The sequence below is a fragment of the Amblyomma maculatum genome, chromosome 1, assembly GCF_055883805.1.
Source record: "Amblyomma maculatum isolate TAMU_Amacu chromosome 1, ASM5588380v1, whole genome shotgun sequence".
Classification (NCBI taxonomy): Eukaryota; Metazoa; Arthropoda; class Arachnida; order Ixodida; family Ixodidae; genus Amblyomma; species Amblyomma maculatum.
Genome location: NC_139344.1, coordinates 34,024,502 through 34,043,355, shown reverse-complemented (window position 1 = coordinate 34,043,355; position 18,854 = coordinate 34,024,502). Strand labels below are relative to the sequence as shown.

General features: G+C 44.6%; 1 protein-coding gene across 5 annotated transcripts in view; it reads right to left on the bottom strand.

Moving 5' to 3' along the window:
• Window positions 1-18,153, bottom strand: part of LOC146202109 (uncharacterized) — a 72,435-nt gene extending 54,282 nt beyond the window's left edge. For 3 of the 5 annotated variants that reach the window (XR_014703642.1, XR_014703643.1, XM_084587952.1), the window contains exons 1-8: window positions 16,934-17,586; window positions 16,043-16,132; window positions 15,419-15,680; window positions 14,721-14,831; window positions 7,975-8,165; window positions 7,084-7,173; window positions 6,460-6,721; window positions 5,762-5,872 (exon numbers count right to left, since the gene is read on the bottom strand). Coding sequence is in view for 2 of the 5 variants with exons in the window: in XM_084587952.1 (XP_084444078.1) it covers window positions 5,762-5,872; window positions 6,460-6,721; window positions 7,084-7,173; window positions 7,975-8,165; window positions 14,721-14,831; window positions 15,419-15,680; window positions 16,043-16,132; window positions 16,934-17,068 (1,252 nt within the window). In the remaining 3 variants the exon portion in view is untranslated. Of the gene's footprint in view, window positions 1-5,761; window positions 5,873-6,459; window positions 6,722-7,083; window positions 7,174-7,974; window positions 8,166-14,720; window positions 14,832-15,418; window positions 15,681-16,042; window positions 16,133-16,933; window positions 17,587-17,661 lie in introns of those variants that run through there. The other 2 variants (XM_084587950.1, XR_014703644.1) reach the window with 2 other exon arrangements.
• Between the last annotated feature and the right edge of the window lie 701 nt (window positions 18,154-18,854).

Below are 18,854 nucleotides of genomic sequence, written 5' to 3'. Positions count from 1 at the left end.
GGCGACAGCTGGCAGTTGACATGGCCAAGCGCTAACTGGACATACGGTTGCCTGACATTGTTTGGCAGGAACGGCCAACTCGGGCCTCACCTTTCACTTAGCGGGTGAAATCGGAATCATCGTGTCATGATCATTGCATTAACTTATAACTAGCCTACGAAGGACACGCAATAGCCGATGCCATCGTGTCAAAGCGTTAATGGCGGAACTTATGTATGCCCTATAATTTTTCGGTTCCTGGAGCCGTGTTATCATTCTGACGAGAAGAGCAAAATAAATAGCAATTTTAATGCAAAAGCTTTATTAACATACTCTCGCATTTCGCTGGACTGGCACAAAAGGTTGCTACCTGTGCGTATTGAAACAGCACTGGTGTCAGCCTCGTAAGTCACATTGGTAGCCTGTCTCAACGCTGCGCATCCTATTTAGCCATCTTCATCCCTTACAAAGTTGCACTAAATACTTTAATTAGACCTCCTTCTTCCTAATTAAAGTCTAAAACACCCGTTAGATATTTCAGGAAGGATTTCAATATGTAGGTAAGGTACATAAAGTAAAGCTTACCTAAACAAGCTCTAAATCATTCTTCCCCATGTATATGTGCTCTTAGCTAAGCTAAACGCTGCTTAATCATTTTCACTGCCCTCAGCGTTACCTTACTATAATAACCGGGCGCTACGGTTACCTCAGAAAAATAACCCGGAGCTGCGGTCATCTCAAGGTCCCTTGAAAGAGCGCATTGAGAGAAAGCTTACAAACACCATTTATGGGTATAGGAAATGACCCGACAAGCTCGTTGTCGGGTCTCCACAAATATATTTGGCAGGACCCGCTGAGCCAGGCGGGAACGGGACTATCCTACCCTACCACCCCGACGCTTCAGAGACCACTCTACTGTCTGAAGCGCACACATTTGCCGAAGAATGCCGACAATTGGCGCGCTCCTTCACAACGGAGAACCAGGCTCAACAAAAGCATAACCGGGACCCTACAAATCCAGCGCCTTCATATCCCCCAGGCGCCCTCGTTTGGCTCTGGGTGCCTTCCTCTGCACCCGGCCTCTCATCCAAACTCCTATCGCGCTATCATGGACCTTACCGCATTCTCGAACAATCTTCTCCCGTCAATTACGCAGTAGAGCCCTTGAACCCATCTCCAGATCATCGCAGCCGCGGCCGAGAAACTGTACATGTCGACTGCCTCAAGCCGTATTATGATCCCCCTACCCTTTCCTCACCATGAGTCGCCAGGATGGCTCCTTTTCCGCCGGGGGGTATTGTAGTAATCCCGATCGCCATCAGCTCGCGCGCCATCCCGAAGGGGTAGACGAAGTGTGTGATGGTGCTCCAAAAATCGGAAGGCACTGTGTGTATGCTCATGGTATTCACACTATTTCGTGGCATATGTTACACAGTTCTACTCAAATCACAATTTCAATAAATACGGGCAATATATTCAGACGCCTTGAGTCTGCGACACGATTCGAGACTAGAAAACTTCTCTATTTGCTAAGCTAATCAAACCACCTATTATGCTCAAAATTACTTAGCGGGGCTGATTCATGAGAATCTAGAGCAGTGATTATTGCAAGGAACAACAAAGCTGATATAGAGCACTTAAATTACTAAGCAGGTTTTTGAATATATCCAAAGCCAAAGTAAAACTATTATGCATGTAAGCATGAACCTTAAGCCGCTTGCAGCGCTACTTAGTGGCTATGGTCGTTGGCTTACCACAATGCTTACCACAAGTTAAGCATTCGCAGAATATGGTCTGTCATTTCTCTCCGTGTAGTTCATTTCCTAGGAAAGCGATTCGCTTTCCCTGCTATTTTCGTATATATTTGGGCGCGCAACTCAAGGTAGCGGCGGTTAAGACGAGATTGGAGAGGTTCACACCGCGGCGTAGCTTTTAGACAGATGCAGAGACGACCAGGTGTCAGCTCAAATGGCGAAACGAGAAGAGGGCGTCAATCCCGCCTAAACTGCAGCAGAGCAGTGGATGTTGAACTGTGCGCGTTTGGTATGGTCACCGCGGCCACACTGATGTCTCGCGGCATATTAATACTAGACCCCTTGATAAATACTGCACACATACTAATTAAGCTTAGATGCTGCCATTACTTGCAAGACAGTGCGTGAAGGATTACAGAGCTTTAGTATACGTAATTGTCGATCTAATAAGAATTACGCGAGTGTGCCGGAAGTATTTTATCTCCTGAATTAGAGTACCAAGTATACAATCCTGCGCTATTAAGCTCGAATGTGCTTAGGTAGAACTGCGGTTGCACTTTGTCTTATATAAGAGTCTGTACATTTTTCACCTATAGTAAAAACACTTTAGTCGAACATGAATATAGCAAAACGCATCTCACCCTGAGAATAGACCTCCCACAAGAAAGAAGACATTGAGGGTTCGTGTGGGACCTCAAGACACTGCTGAGTACTTTGACAATATCACATAATGCTCTTAAGTGAACTCGCGCCTTCCATTCTTTTCCGGTTCTGATGTCAGCCTATCCTGTTGGTGAAAATCGTGCTCTCTTCATTCTAAGGCAGGATCACATAAACGCCAAAATAAAATCAGGCTGTTCTAAATCTGGGTGGTAAGGTAGATGGAGGAGCAAAATCTAGTCATAAGAGGCAATCGCTGCGTTTATTTTCAGTGTGATGCGATGGCAGGCAATGTCAATTATGCCTGCCCCATCAAGGAAAAATGAGCTATAAAGTACACGTGCCCTTATTCACTGGGAACACAAAGCCACACATTTTGAGAGAATACACTATTAAATAGTAATAATGATTAGGCAGATGGACGGACTGATTATTTAATTTCGTAAATTTTTTAATATACGGTGTTCTACAGAAATATTGGGCATCACTCCCTGAATACTCTGAGTAGAAACCAATTGAGCCCGAATAATTTCCAGTATAATAATCTATTGCTTCAAATGCTTTTGAAATTATATAATAATTCATTTTCAGTTTAGGTTATTGACACACAATATCAACCGTGATAAACACGGACACCCATATCGGTTAAGTTCTGAGCAAATAAATCCGGTTTTAGCACAGCTAAAAAGATCCCGCAAGATCTGAGTGGCCGGAATCAAGTGCACCTCAAGGCCTCGACCCAACTACCGCTAAACCTCAAAGCAAGGACAGCCACAGCTATATGTTATACCACTATTAGTCATCAATAAATGCTCTGCTCAGATGTCTATCTATGCTGATGATATCTGCATTTGGGCGTCAAGTGTGACTCGTCCCCAAGTCCGTGATGACCTCAAAGGGCAGCATCAATCGTGACGTCCTACCTACATTTGCAAGGCCTTAGCATTTCAAGTGAGAAATGCTCTCTTGTGGCCTTCACACGAAAAACAATGTCACACTATACCATATCTATAAACGGGAAAGCCATTCTCAATGAAAAAACCATCGCTTCCTGGGAGTTGCTATCGACAGGAATCTCTCGTAGAGCCCACATCTGAATGACATGAAAAAGAGACTACTTGCCGTTGTCCATGTTCTCTACTTTCTCGGGGGAAAGTCATGGGGCGCATCAGTGCACTCGATGCTACAACTTTATCGATCATTATTTATGGGTTACATGCGGTACAGCCTTCCGATATTCAACACCATCACGAAGACGAACATTCGGACTCTCCAAAGTGTGCAAGTGCAAGCTCTCCGCATCTGCCTCGGTTTGCGTAAATGCACCTCAACGGCACCAACTGTTCTTCAAGCCGGCGAACATCCTGTCACTGCCTAGGGTGCTGTCGAGACACTGAGAACACACATTAGATACTTCGCACGAGTTCCCAACCTCCACCTGGTAAATCTCCCAGCAACTAGAACATGTACCGCCTTTTCCAAAACCATTGAAACTCACCTCACTTATCCTCCTTCGCAGTTCACCCCTGCTTCAAGACCGTGCGCACCCATATGGAGCCTACATGAAACTCAGATTCAGCTATCAATTCCTGGCATAAAGACGAAAGCTGGGGTACCAATGCTTGCCTTGCAACAAATGACGCTGGATCACCTTCACTCTAAGCACAATTGCCAAATACATCTGTACACGGATGGCTCAGTTATGTCAGCCAGCTCCGCGGGGTCTGTGGTAGTATCGGCAAGGTCCGTCTTGATAAACCTAGACTACATATCTGACCTGTTCGACTGGCGCGAAACTAGCTGACCTACGAGCTGCAGTCGAATACACCAGCCAGGAACGCCCCCAAGAATGGTCAGTTTTCACTGACTTCAAAGCAGCGTTTCAAGGCATGCAAGCGGCACTACGCCATGGCTCGAATGAACAACTAATTGCAGAGATCCGCACGCTGCACCACGCCGCACTATCGAAAGGCCACGACATCACCTACCAGTGGTTGCCAGGACACTGTGGCATTGCAGGAAATAACCAGGTGGAAGACGTTTCCCGTTCTGCCCACGTGGAAGACGATTCCCGTTCTGCCCACAGTGACGGACTTCCGGTCCAAATTCCGTTAATGCGATCGACGCAGCAAGCGACCTTCGCTGCTTGGCTGTGGAGCTGACACATTCGGCGTGGATCACCGGATAGTTCTCCAACCGTCGCCTCAAGGAATTGGACCCCAGACTGCGCCTGTGTATTCCCCACCACACAACACGTCGTGAAACGTTACTGTGCCGCCTATGGCTTGGCGTTGCTTTCGCAAACAAATACGCCTTCCTGATCAGAATGGCTGACAGCCCTGCTTGTGAATGACGTGGCATTGATGAAACGATTGAGCATCTCCTTTGTGATTGGCCTGTTTATGCAACTGAACGACATACGCTGCGTACTGCATTGGATCGTCTGGACGCTCACCCCTTAACGGAAGGGAAGATCTTAGGACCATGGCCACAAACGTCATCTGCACTCAAAACCTACAAGGCATTTCGCTTTTTCAGAGAGACTAGCCTCATTGACACTCTGTGACTTTTTCACCTCCTCGCCTCTTCTATTCTCCCCCTTAATTCACCCATTCCCCTTCCCCAGTGCAGGGTAGCCAACCGGAATTCATTCTTTCTTGTTAACATCCCTGCCTTCCGCCAACCTTTTCTCCTCCTCCTCCTCCTCCTCCTCTGACCAGAACTGCAACTACTTTTTCGAACGAGATAGGTGGCTCCCGTTCGTAAGAATACTGACATGTTTTTATGCTAACTGGACGAAAGCTACAATGCTACCCTGTATGCTCCTGCAGACACTCGTTTATCATTAGCATTCTGCGCATGTATACCGGCAGAGCCCCCTAGATATCTTTTCAAGACAAGGCATCGCCGTGCTATTATTAGGCTGGCGTACCCCTCTTAATACCGTGAAGCCAGATTTTCCGATTAACAGATATGTTTTAGGTCTTAGGTTTTACTGTTGCTAACGATAGCCCGTTATACCCAGTGGCACGGACAGAGGCATATTATTTTATATTTTGTTTTGGTACCCTCACCATAATATATGTTGCTAACGATGTTCATGGCTCATGTAATAATTCATAATGACAAAGAAAGCTGTGCAAGCTCAGAAAAAAAAGGCTGCGTTTGACAACTCAGTGACGTAGTTGCGATATTAACGGCTAGTAATGATCAAGACTGTGTACACTACAATGTGATATTTTGGTGAAAAAGAAACATTGCATGCTGTGCACAGCACAGCACGAAGTATGTGCTACATTCTCAATTTGCAAAAAAAAAGGAATTAAGACATGCAGGCAGCATCCCAGACATAACATTTGTGCACGCACCTTGAAGCAGTCTTGTCAGTTTAGAGTTGCGGTACGGCACGTAGATATCCCCGTCGCATAGGGCGCTGATGCCCTTGCCAGGTGACAGAAGTCCTCGATTGATATTTATTCCTGTGAATAAATTAGGATTGCACACTCAGCCATCTTCTGGCACTGAGAAATAAGAAAGGTAACTGTAAACAAAATGGCAACAAAGGACAAGTAGAGGATGGAACTGGTTATAACAAGCAATAGATCTTTCAAAATGAAGCTCTCAAATTACTACCCCATGCAATGAGCACAAGGAATGATTTACGATGAGATGAGTATCCTGCGGCGCTAGCTATGCAGACCGCAGGATAAGGTGCCGTCCTGATTACTTGCATGGCTGATGAAATGAAAAAATCGTAAAGAGAAGTTCATTAATATATTGCTGTATGGAGTATGTTATTTCATAAAAAGAAAACGCCCACTAATAAAACTGAAGAGAGGGCATATGGGAGTACAAGCCGCACCAAAACTGCCCATTATCGACAAAAAAATTCATGGAAACCAAAGGCTATTTGAGGCAATACGAAAGTTTCGCAGCCTGTTCTGTTTCAGTGCTTTTGTGCAGTTTGAGTGTTGTGTCTAATGGAATTCCAAATGAGTCCGTACTTTCCAGCATTTGGATCTTGTAACACACAGCCAGCTTAAACAGTGAACCATTGACAACGAACCTTCTCTCAGCCTATCACCAACAGCCTCGGTCTTCTCAGCCCGTTCAGAGCCCGCCAGATCCACGAGATGGAATTTTGATATTCGTGTGCAGACACCATTGTCTTCGTCATGTTTTTCTACAGTCAAAGTGAAGATGGCGTGCGACCGCGATGACCGCACGTTCATCTTGGTCGAGGCAGTGCTGCGAGATGCAGAACCGATCTTGAGGAGCTGGACTATATCTTCGGGAGTAGTAACCCTGCGTTCGGTCAGGTTGATAACCTGTGCAAAAAGGAGTTATAAGAAAGCACATATCTTGTATAGGCAAATGTTCGTGAACACAACGTAAACTGAAAATGCTAAAATAAGAGCAACAATTTCTAGCACCCCTGACTAGAAAAAACATGAATGGAAGAGGAAAATGTGACTGCCACGAGTAGTTCAAAAATTCAGTGAACAGAAATTTATTTACGGTACTCTAAATTTTGAGAGTGCAGCAGAAGGAGCAAACACCATTTGGCGCTAATGTGGAGGCACCGAAATATTAGCAGATTATTTGATAAACGTAGCTACATTTTCTTTCGAACTGCATGGCTTACTCATGTTATTCAAGAAACAACTGGAGTACAACAGTTGAGTCTCACCTTTATACTTCCAGTCTTATCTTCCCGAATCTCGAGTGGTTGTCGATATTGTTTTTCAGAAACCAAGTCGTATATACCTTCATTGTATATCTGCGAGAAATCAGTGACGCCATTACATATGTGAGAAGACAGTTTTCATAGCATCGCCCTCATGCTCCTGCATTTTTACTCATTTTGGGCATCAAAAGCAAATGAAAACATTAAAGTACGTTGCACAGAAGTATTTCCCTGCTTAGTTACGTCTACAGTGATCCACATAAAAAGATCGTTGAGGTCGTATACGATAATATCATGCGTGGCTATCTCGATATCAATATGCACAAATGTACAAAAAGAGATTGAGCAAGTAATTGCAATAATATTTTGGTCCGTTATTCTAAGGAATTGATGCGATTGCTTCAACAGGATGCTGACGCTCTTGCTTGGTTTGGCAACAAAGTGTACCATGATCACGGTTGACTTTAAGCATAGCTGGGCGTTTTACCACTCACAGCATGCCAGCATTGCAAACGGTAGCGCATCTGGTTATTATACAATTCTTTAAAATTAATAGTTCGTGCATATGCAGCAATCAGGTCTTCGGGAACTGTGCAGGGGCACAATATCATGCTGCGATCCTTCGGCAATAGCCGAATTGTCCAGGGCATGAGGAACGAAGCTTCTCATTTTTTAGGGAAACTGGTTCAAGAATTTCAACTTTGCGATGATTTTCCGTCTAAAGGGATCTAATTCTATCGCCGCTCCAAGGACCTAATGGTCAGCAGGCATACATCCCGCAGAAGAGCTCTAATAACCCCCCCCCCCCCCCCCCCCTATGTAAAATTCATTGGCCCTGTTTAATACATATTCACTGACGCCACAAATTTAAAGTTTTGCAGAAAACGCACTCACCTCTAGGAATGAAGCTCGCGCAAAAAATGTTTTACCAGAGCTCGTCGCGATTAGCTTGAATATATGTTGTATTGTCCTAGGAATGATTCCTGCATTCTTCGCATGGATATCACCTTCGGAGCAGGAAGTACCCATCGTGAATATCTTGCCAGATCCAGTTTGGCCATATGCAATTATCGTTATGTTGAAACCTTGAAGACAGAGCAGGTAGTCGATGTTTTAAACATATCCACTGACAAGAACGCGTTGCGGATTGTACAGTTACATCAAGCAAATATATGGGAAAAGCGGCTTATTCGAAAATTATTACAAAAGACTAAGAGTCTCTAAAACTAAGGGCATTCCAGAATGCACAATATTTATTGCTAAATTTCGGTGTGACCGTAACCAGGACGCCAAGGTAAACAGTATATCACATGAATGCGCTGAAAACTGAAGGGCGGAACATCCGCCGTCTTGGCTCAGCTTCGAATGGGACATGTGGAGAATATTTTGTTGGAACCAATTGGCAGCATAAAGATGGTCTCTTTTCTGCGAAATAACTCCTAACATCAATTATTGTCAATTTCTATTCAAATTTGCAAAACAATACAAAGTAATATTTGGCGAGGCTCTCGGTGTGAATGCCACCAATCTTCTCTCGTACACACAACAGTGGGACACAGAACAGAAAAACAATACGTACTAAAATATTCAATATTGGTGCAAAAAATGATGCAAAGTATTACCCTGCCAAAGTTTTTGCTTCTCAGGGCACTGTTCCCGCTGCAGATATTACAACTACTGGAAATTACTAACAGCAATAGACTACCTCGCAGGTGTAAGTCAGGCTGGGCAGCTAATCGGGTTGAACAATTCAGTTAGGTGGGCTGATAAAAAAGTCTACTCTGTGATGCAAAACTTGTATTTTAAAGCGATAGCGTTAAATTCCTCGTTGACCGAAAATCGGGCTCTTTTTTTGGCGTTGTGAGTGCAAAATAACGAGCATGCCGCCTGCAGGCGACAGCTGGCAGTTGACATGGCCAAGCGCTAACTGGACATACGGTTGCCTGACATTGTTTGGCAGGAACGGCCAACTCGGGACTCACCTTTCACTTAGCGGGTGAAATCGGAATCATCGTGTCATGATCATTGCATTAACTTATAACTAGCCTACGAAGGACACGCAATAGCCGATGCCATCGTGTCAAAGCGTTAATGGCGGAACTTATGTATGCCCTATAATTTTTCGGTTCCTGGAGCCGTGTTATCATTCTGACGAGAAGAGCAAAATAAATAGCAATTTTAATGCAAAAGCTTTATTAACATACTCTCGCATTTCGCTGGACTGGCACAAAAGGTCGCTACCTGTGCGTATTGAAACAGCACTGGTGTCAGCCTCGTAAGTCACATTGGTAGCCTGTCTCAACTCTGCGCATCCTATTTAGCCATCTTCATCCCTTACAAAGTTGCACTAAATACTTTAATTAATTAAAGTCTAAAACACCCGTTAGATATTTCAGGAAGGATTTCAATATGTAGGTAAGGTACATAAAGTAAAGCTTACCTAAACAAGCTCTAAATCATTCTTCCCCATGTATATGTGCTCTTAGCTAAGCTAAACGCTGCTTAATCATTTTCACTGCCCTCAGCGTTACCTTACTATAATAACCGGGCGCTACGGTTACCTCAGAAAAATAACCCGGAGCTGCGGTCATCTCAAGGTCCCTTGAAAGAGCGCATTGAGAGAAAGCTTACAAACACCATTTATGGGTATAGGAAATGACCCGACAAGCTCGTTGTCGGGTCTCCACAAATATATTTGGCAGGACCCGCTGAGCCAGGCGGGAACGGGACTATCCTACCCTACCACCCCGACGCTTCAGAGACCACTCTACTGTCTGAAGCGCACATATTTGCCGAAGAATGCCGACAATTGGCGCGCTCCTTCACAACGGAGAACCAGGCTCAACAAAAGCATAACCGGGACCCTACAAATCCAGCGCCTTCATATCCCCCAGGCGCCCTCGTTTGGCTCTGGGTGCCTTCCTCTGCACCCGGCCTCTCATCCAAACTCCTATCGCGCTATCAAGGACCTTACCGCATTCTCGAACAATCTTCTCCCGTCAATTACGTAGTAGAGCCCTTGAACCCATCTCCAGATCATCGCAGCCGCGGCCGAGAAACTGTACATGTCGACTGCCTCAAGCCGTATTATGATCCCCCTACCCTTTCCTCACCATGAGTCGCCAGGATGGCTCCTTTTCCGCCGGGGGGTATTGTAGTAATCCCGATCGCCATCAGCTCGCGCGCCATCCCGAAGGGGTAGACGAAGTGTGTGATGGTGCTCCAAAAATCGGAAGGCACTGTGTGTATGCTCATGGTATTCACACTATTTCGTGGCATATGTTACACAGTTCTACTCAAATCACAATTTCAATAAATACGGGCAATATATTCAGAAGCCTTGAGTCTGCGACACGATTCGAGACTAGAAAACTTCTCTACTTGCTAAGCTAATCAAACCACCTATTATGCTCAAAATTACTTAGCGGGGCTGATTCATGAGAATCTAGAGCAGTGATTATTGCAAGGAACAACAAAGCTGATATAAAGCACTTAAATTACTAAGCAGGTTTTTGAATATATCCAAAGCCAAAGTAAAACTATTATGCATGTAAGCATGAACCTTAAGCCGCTTGCAGCGCTACTTAGTGGCTATGGTCGTTGGCTTACCACAATGCTTACCACAAGTTAAGCATTCGCAGAATATGGTCTGTCATTTCTCTCCGTGTAGTTCATTTCCTAGGAAAGCGATTCGCTTTCCCTGCTATTTTCGTATATATTTGGGCGCGCAACTCAAGGTAGCGGCGGTTAAGACGAGATTGGAGAGGTTCACACCGCGGCGTAGCTTTTAGACAGATGCAGAGACGACCAGGTGTCAGCTCAAATGGCGAAACGAGAAGAGGGCGTCAATCCCGCCTAAACTGCAGCAGAGCAGTGGATGTTGAACTGTGCGCGTTTGGTATGGTCACCGCGGCCACACTGATGTCTCGCGGCATATTAATACTAGACCCCTTGATAAATACTGCACACATACTAATTAAGCTTAGATGCTGCCATTACTTGCAAGACAGTGCGTGAAGGATTACAGAGCTTTAGTATACGTAATTGTCGATCTAATAAGAATTACGCGAGTGTGCCGGAAGTATTTTATCTCCTGAATTAGAGTACCAAGTATACAATCCTGCGCTATTAAGCTCGAATGTGCTTAGGTAGAACTGCGGTTGCACTTTGTCTTATATAAGAGTCTGTACATTTTTCACCTATAGTAAAAACACTTTAGTCGAACATGAATATAGCAAAACGCATCTCACCCTGAGAATAGACCTCCCACAAGAAAGAAGACATTGAGGGTTCGTGTGGGACCTCAAGACACTGCTGAGTACTTTGACAATATCACATAATGCTCTTAAGTGAACTCGCGCCTTCCATTCTTTTCCGGTTCTGATGTCAGCCTATCCTGTTGGTGAAAATCGTGCTCTCTTCATTCTAAGGCAGGATCACATAAACGCCAAAATAAAATCAGGCTGTTCTAAATCTGGGTGGTAAGGTAGATGGAGGAGCAAAATCTAGTCATAAGAGGCAATCGCTGCGTTTATTTTCAGTGTGATGCGATGGCAGGCAATGTCAATTATGCCTGCCCCATCAAGGAAAAATGAGCTATAAAGTACACGTGCCCTTATTCACTGGGAACACAAAGCCACACATTTTGAGAGAATACACTATTAAATAGTAATAATGATTAGGCAGATGGACGGACTGATTATTTAATTTCGTAAATTTTTTAATATACGGTGTTCTACAGAAATATTGGGCATCACTCCCTGAATACTCTGAGTAGAAACCAATTGAGCCCGAATAATTTCCAGTATAATAATCTATTGCTTCAAATGCTTTTGAAATTATATAATAATTCATTTTCAGTTTAGGTTATTGACACACAATATCAACCGTGATAAACACGGACACCCATATCGGTTAAGTTCTGAGCAAATAAATCCGGTTTTAGCACAGCTAAAAAGATCCCGCAAGATCTGAGTGGCCGGAATCAAGTGCACCTCAAGGCCTCGACCCAACTACCGCTAAACCTCAAAGCAAGGACAGCCACAGCTATATGTTATACCACTATTAGTCATCAATAAATGCTCTGCTCAGATGTCTATCTATGCTGATGATATCTGCATTTGGGCGTCAAGTGTGACTCGTCCCCAAGTCCGTGATGACCTCAAAGGGCAGCATCAATCGTGACGTCCTACCTACATTTGCAAGGCCTTAGCATTTCAAGTGAGAAATGCTCTCTTGTGGCCTTCAAACGAAAAACAATGCCACACTATACCATATCTATAAACGGGAAAGCCATTCTCAATGAAAAAACCATCGCTTCCTGGGAGTTGCTATCGACAGGAATCTCTCGTAGAGCCCACATCTGAATGACATGAAAAAGAGACTACTTGCCGTTGTCCATGTTCTCTACTTTCTCGGGGGAAAGTCATGGGGCGCATCAGTGCACTCGATGCTACAACTTTATCGATCATTATTTATGGGTTACATGCGGTACAGCCTTCCGATATTCAACACCATCACGAAGACGAACATTCGGACTCTCCAAAGTGTGCAAGTGCAAGCTCTCCGCATCTGCCTCGGTTTGCGTAAATGCACCTCAACGGCACCAACTGTTCTTCAAGCCGGCGAACATCCTGTCACTGCCTAGGGTGCTGTCGAGACACTGAGAACACACATTAGATACTTCGCACGAGTTCCCAACCTCCACCTGGTAAATCTCCCAGCAACTAGAACATGTACCGCCTTTTCCAAAACCATTGAAACTCACCTCACTTATCCTCCTTCGCAGTTCACCCCTGCTTCAAGACCGTGCGCACCCATATGGAGCCTACATGAAACTCAGATTCAGCTATCAATTCCTGGCATAAAGACGAAAGCTGGGGTACCAATGCTTGCCTTGCAACAAATGACGCTGGATCACCTTCACTCTAAGCACAATTGCCAAATACATCTGTACACGGATGGCTCAGTTATGTCAGCCAGCTCCGCGGGGTCTGTGGTAGTATCGGCAAGGTCCGTCTTGATAAACCTAGACTACATATCTGACCTGTTCGACTGGCGCGAAACTAGCTGACCTACGAGCTGCAGTCGAATACACCAGCCAGGAACGCCCCCAAGAATGGTCAGTTTTCACTGACTTCAAAGCAGCGTTTCAAGGCATGCAAGCGGCACTACGCCATGGCTCGAATGAACAACTAGTTGCAGAGATCCGCACGCTGCACCACGCCGCACTATCGAAAGGCCACGACATCACCTACCAGTGGTTGCCAGGACACTGTGGCATTGCAGGAAATAACCAGGTGGAAGACGTTTCCCGTTCTGCCCACGTGGAAGACGATTCCCGTTGTGCCCACAGTGACGGACTTCCGGTCCAAATTCCGTTAATGCGATCGACGCAGCAAGCGACCTTCGCTGCTTGGCTGTGGAGCTGACACATTCGGCGTGGATCACCGGATAGTTCTCCAACCGTCGCCTCAAGGAATTGGACCCCAGACTGCGCCTGTGTATTCCCCACCACACAACACGTCGTGAAACGTTACTATGCCGCCTATGGCTTGGCGTTGCTTTCGCAAACAAATACGCCTTCCTGATCAGAATGGCTGACAGCCCTGCTTGTGAATGACGTGGCATTGATGAAACGATTGAGCATCTCCTTTGTGATTGGCCTGTTTATGCAACTGAACGACATACGCTGCGTACTGCATTGGATCGTCTGGACGCTCACCCCTTAACGGAAGGGAAGATCTTAGGACCATGGTCACAAACGTCATCTGCACTCAAAACCTACAAGGCATTTCGCTTTTTCAGAGAGACTAGCCTCATTGACACTCTGTGACTTTTTCACCTCCTCGCCTCTTCTATTCTCCCCCTTAATTCACCCATTCCCCTTCCCCAGTGCAGGGTAGCCAACCGGAATTCATTCTTTCTTGTTAACATCCCTGCCTTCCGCCAACCTTTTCTCCTCCTCCTCCTCCTCCTCCTCTGACCAGAACTGCAACTACGTTTTCGAACGAGATAGGTGGCTCCCGTTCGTAAGAATACTGACATGTTTTTATGCTAACTGGACGAAAGCTACAATGCTACCCTGTATGCTCCTGCAGACACTCGTTTATCATTAGCATTCTGCGCATGTATACCGGCAGAGCCCCCTAGATATCTTTTCAAGACAAGGCATCGCCGTGCTATTATTAGGCTGGCGTACCCCTCTTAATACCGTGAAGCCAGATTTTCCGATTAACAGATATGATGTTTTAGGTCTTAGGTTTTACTGTTGCTAACGATAGCCCGTTATACCCAGTGGCACGGACAGAGGCATATTATTTTATATTTTGTTTTGGTACCCTCACCATAATATATGTTGCTAACGATGTTCATGGCTCATGTAATAATTCATAATGACAAAGAAAGCTGTGCAAGCTCAGAAAAAAAAGGCTGCGTTTGACAACTCAGTGACGTAGTTGCGATATTAACGGCTAGTAATGATCAAGACTGTGTACACTACAATGTGATATTTTGGTGAAAAAGAAACATTGCATGCTGTGCACAGCACAGCACGAAGTATGTGCTACATTCTCAATTTGCAAAAAAAAAGGAATTAAGACATGCAGGCAGCATCCCAGACATAACATTTGTGCACGCACCTTGAAGCAGTCTTGTCAGTTTAGAGTTGCGGTACGGCACGTAGATATCCCCGTCGCATAGGGCGCTGATGCCCTTGCCAAGTGACAGAAGTCCTCGATTGATATTTATTCCTGTGAATAAATTAGGATTGCACAGTCAGCCATCTTCTGGCACTGAGAAATAAGAAAGGTAACTGTAAACAAAATGGCAACAAAGGACAAGTAGAGGATGGAACTGGTTATAACAAGCAATAGATCTTTCAAAATGAAGCTCTCAAATTACTACCCCATGCAATGAGCACAAGGAATGATTTACGATGAGATGAGTATCCTGCGGCGCTAGCTATGCAGACCGCAGGATAAGGTGCCGTCCTGATTACTTGCATGGCTGATGAAATGAAAAAATCGTAAAGAGAAGTTCATTAATATATTGCTGTATGGAGTATGTTATTTCATAAAAAGAAAACGCCCACTAATAAAACTGAAGAGAGGGCATATGGGAGTACAAGCCGCACCAAAACTGCCCATTATCGACAAAAAAATTCATGGAAACCAAAGGCTATTTGAGGCAATACGAAAGTTTCGCAGCCTGTTCTGTTTCAGTGCTTTTGTGCAGTTTGAGTGTTGTGTCTAATGGAATTCCAAATGAGTCCGTACTTTCCAGCATTTGGATCTTGTAACACACAGCCAGCTTAAACAGTGAACCATTGACAACGAACCTTCTCTCAGCCTATCACCAACAGCCTCGGTCTTCTCAGCCCGTTCAGAGCCCGCCAGATCCACGAGATGGAATTTTGATATTCGTGTGCAGACACCATTGTCTTCGTCATGTTGTTCTACAGTCAAAGTGAAGATGGCGTGCGACCGCGATGACCGCACGTTCATCTTGGTCGAGGCAGTGCTGCGAGATGCAGAACCGATCTTGAGGAGCTGGACTATATCTTCGGGAGTAGTAACCCTGCGTTCGGTCAGGTTGATAACCTGTGCAAAAAGGAGTTATAAGAAAGCACATATCTTGTATCGGCAAATGTTCGTGAACACAACGTAAACTGAAAATGCTAAAATAAGAGCAACAATTTCTAGCACCCCTGACTAGAAAAAACATGAATGGAAGAGGAAAATGTGACTGCCACGAGTAGTTCAAAAATTCAGTGAACAGAAATTTATTTACGGTACTCTAAATTTTGAGAGTGCAGCAGAAGGAGCAAACACCATTTGGCGCTAATGTGGAGGCACTGAAATATTAGCAGATTATTTGATAAACGTAGCTACATTTTCTTTCGAACTGCATGGCTTACTCATGTTATTCAAGAAACAACTGGAGTACAACAGTTGAGTCTCACCTTTATACTTCCAGTCTTATCTTCCCGAATCTCGAGTGGTTGTCGATATTGTTTTTCAGAAACCAAGTCGTATATACCTTCATTGTATATCTGCGAGAAATCAGTGACGCCATTACATATGTGAGAAGACAGTTTTCATAGCATCGCCCTCATGCTCCTGCATTTTTACTCATTTTGGGCATCAAAAGCAAATGAAAACATTAAAGTACGTTGCACAGAAGTATTTCCCTGCTTAGTTACGTCTACAGTGATCCACATAAAAAGATCGTTGAGGTCGTATACGATAATATCATGCGTGGCTATCTCGATATCAATATGCACAAATGTACAAAAAGAGATTGAGCAAGTAATTGCAATAATATTTTGGTCCGTTATTCTAAGGAATTGATGCGATTGCTTCAACAGGATGCTGACGCTCTTGCTTGGTTTGGCAACAAAGTGTACCATGATCACGGTTGACTTTAAGCATAGCTGGGCGTTTTACCACTCACAGCATGCCAGCATTGCAAACGGTAGCGCATCTGGTTATTATACAATTCTTTAAAATTAATAGTTCGTGCATATGCAGCAATCAGGTCTTCGGGAACTGTGCAGGGGCACAATATCATGCTGCGATCCTTCGGCAATAGCCGAATTGTCCAGGGCATGAGGAACGAAGCTTCTCATTTTTTAGGGAAACTGGTTCAAGAATTTCAACTTTGCGATGATTTTCCGTCTAAAGGGATCTAATTCTATCGCCGCTCCAAGGACCTAATGGTCAGCAGGCATACATCCCGCAGAAGAGCTCTAATAACCCCCCCCCCCCCCCCCCCCTATGTAAAATTCATTGGCCCTGTTTAATACATATTCACTGACGCCACAAATTTAAAGTTTTGCAGAAAACGCACTCACCTCTAGGAATGAAGCTCGCGCAAAAAATGTTTTACCAGAGCTCGTCGCGATTAGCTTGAATATATGTTGTATTGTCCTAGGAATGATTCCTGCATTCTTCGCATGGATATCACCTTCGGAGCAGGAAGTACCCATCGTGAATATCTTGCCAGATCCAGTTTGGCCATATGCAATTATCGTTATGTTGAAACCTTGAAGACAGAGCAGGTAGTCGATGTTTTAAACATATCCACTGACAAGAACGCGTTGCGGATTGTACAGTTACATCAAGCAAATATATGGGAAAAGCGGCTTATTCGAAAATTATTACAAAAGACTAAGAGTCTCTAAAACTAAGGGCATTCCAGAATGCACAATATTTATTGCTAAATTTCGGTGTGACCGTAACCAGGACGCCAAGGTAAACAGTATATCACATGAATGCGCTGAAAACTGAAGGGCGGAACATCCGCCGTCTTGGCTCAGCTTCGAATGGGACATGTGGAGAATATTTTGTTGGAACCAATTGGCAGCATAAAGATGGTCTCTTTTCTGCGAAATAACTCCTAACATCAATTATTGTCAATTTCTATTCAAATTTGCAAAACAATACAAAGTAATATTTGGCGAGGCTCTCGGTGTGAATGCCACCAATCTTCTCTCGTACACACAACAGTGGGACACAGAACAGAAAAACAATACGTACTAAAATATTCAATATTGGTGCAAAAAATGATGCAAAGTATTACCCTGCCAAAGTTTTTGCTTCTCAGGGCACTGTTCCCGCTGCAGATATTACAACTACTGGAAATTACTAACAGCAATAGACTACCTCGCAGGTGTAAGTCAGGCTGGGCAGCTAATCGGGTTGAACAATTCAGTTATGTGGGCTGATAAAAAAGTCTACTCAGTGATGCAAAACTTGTATTTTAAAGCGATAGCGTTAAATTCCTCGTTGACCGAAAATCGGGCTCTTTTTTTGGCGTTGTGAGTGCAAAATAACGAGCATGCCGCCTGCAGGCGACAGCTGGCAGTTGACATGGCCAAGCGCTAACTGGACATACGGTTGCCTGACATTGTTTGGCAGGAACGGCCAACTCGGGCCTCACCTTTCACTTAGCGGGTGAAATCGGAATCATCGTGTCATGATCATTGCATTAACTTATAACTAGCCTACGAAGGACACGCAATAGCCGATGCCATCGTGTCAAAGCGTTAATGGCGGAACTTATGTATGCCCTATAATTTTTCGGTTCCTGGAGCCGTGTTATCATTCTGACGAGAAGAGCAAAATAAATAGCAATTTTAATGCAAAAGCTTTATTAACATACTCTCGCATTTCGCTGGACTGGCACAAAAGGTCGCTACCTGTGCGTATTGAAACAGCACTGGTGTCAGCCTCGTAAGTCACATTGGTAGCCTGTCTCAACGCTGCGCATCCTATTTAGCCATCTTCATCCCTTACAAAGTTGCACTAAATACTTTAATTAATTAAAGTCTAAAACACCCGTTAGATATTTCAGGAAGGATTTCAATATGTAGGTAAGGTACATAAAGTAAAGCTTACCTAAACAAGCTCTAAGTCATTCTTCCCCAGTATAGGAGGTATTCACTGAGGTCGTACTACCAGATGGCGCGAGCATCGTCCCGCCTCGTCCGCCATGTCGGAGGTCGCCGGTGGCATCGGCGCGCGTCTGCTCGCGTTGTTTCAGATTCGCTGTCAGGTGCCCGCCGTATATTGGAAGTGATCCGCAAAGTTTTATCAAGCTGGTAAATACGTCCACATACACTTTTCTTTGTTGAGCCCTTTATGGGCACGGAGTTTGCAGCGATATTTTGATGCTCCGGGACATAACACGCTGTTCAGTGTTGCACCAGGCATCACCCGTGCAACAGCTCGACAGCAAAAGTGGCCGGTTACCCATTTAGCGAAAAACGACTT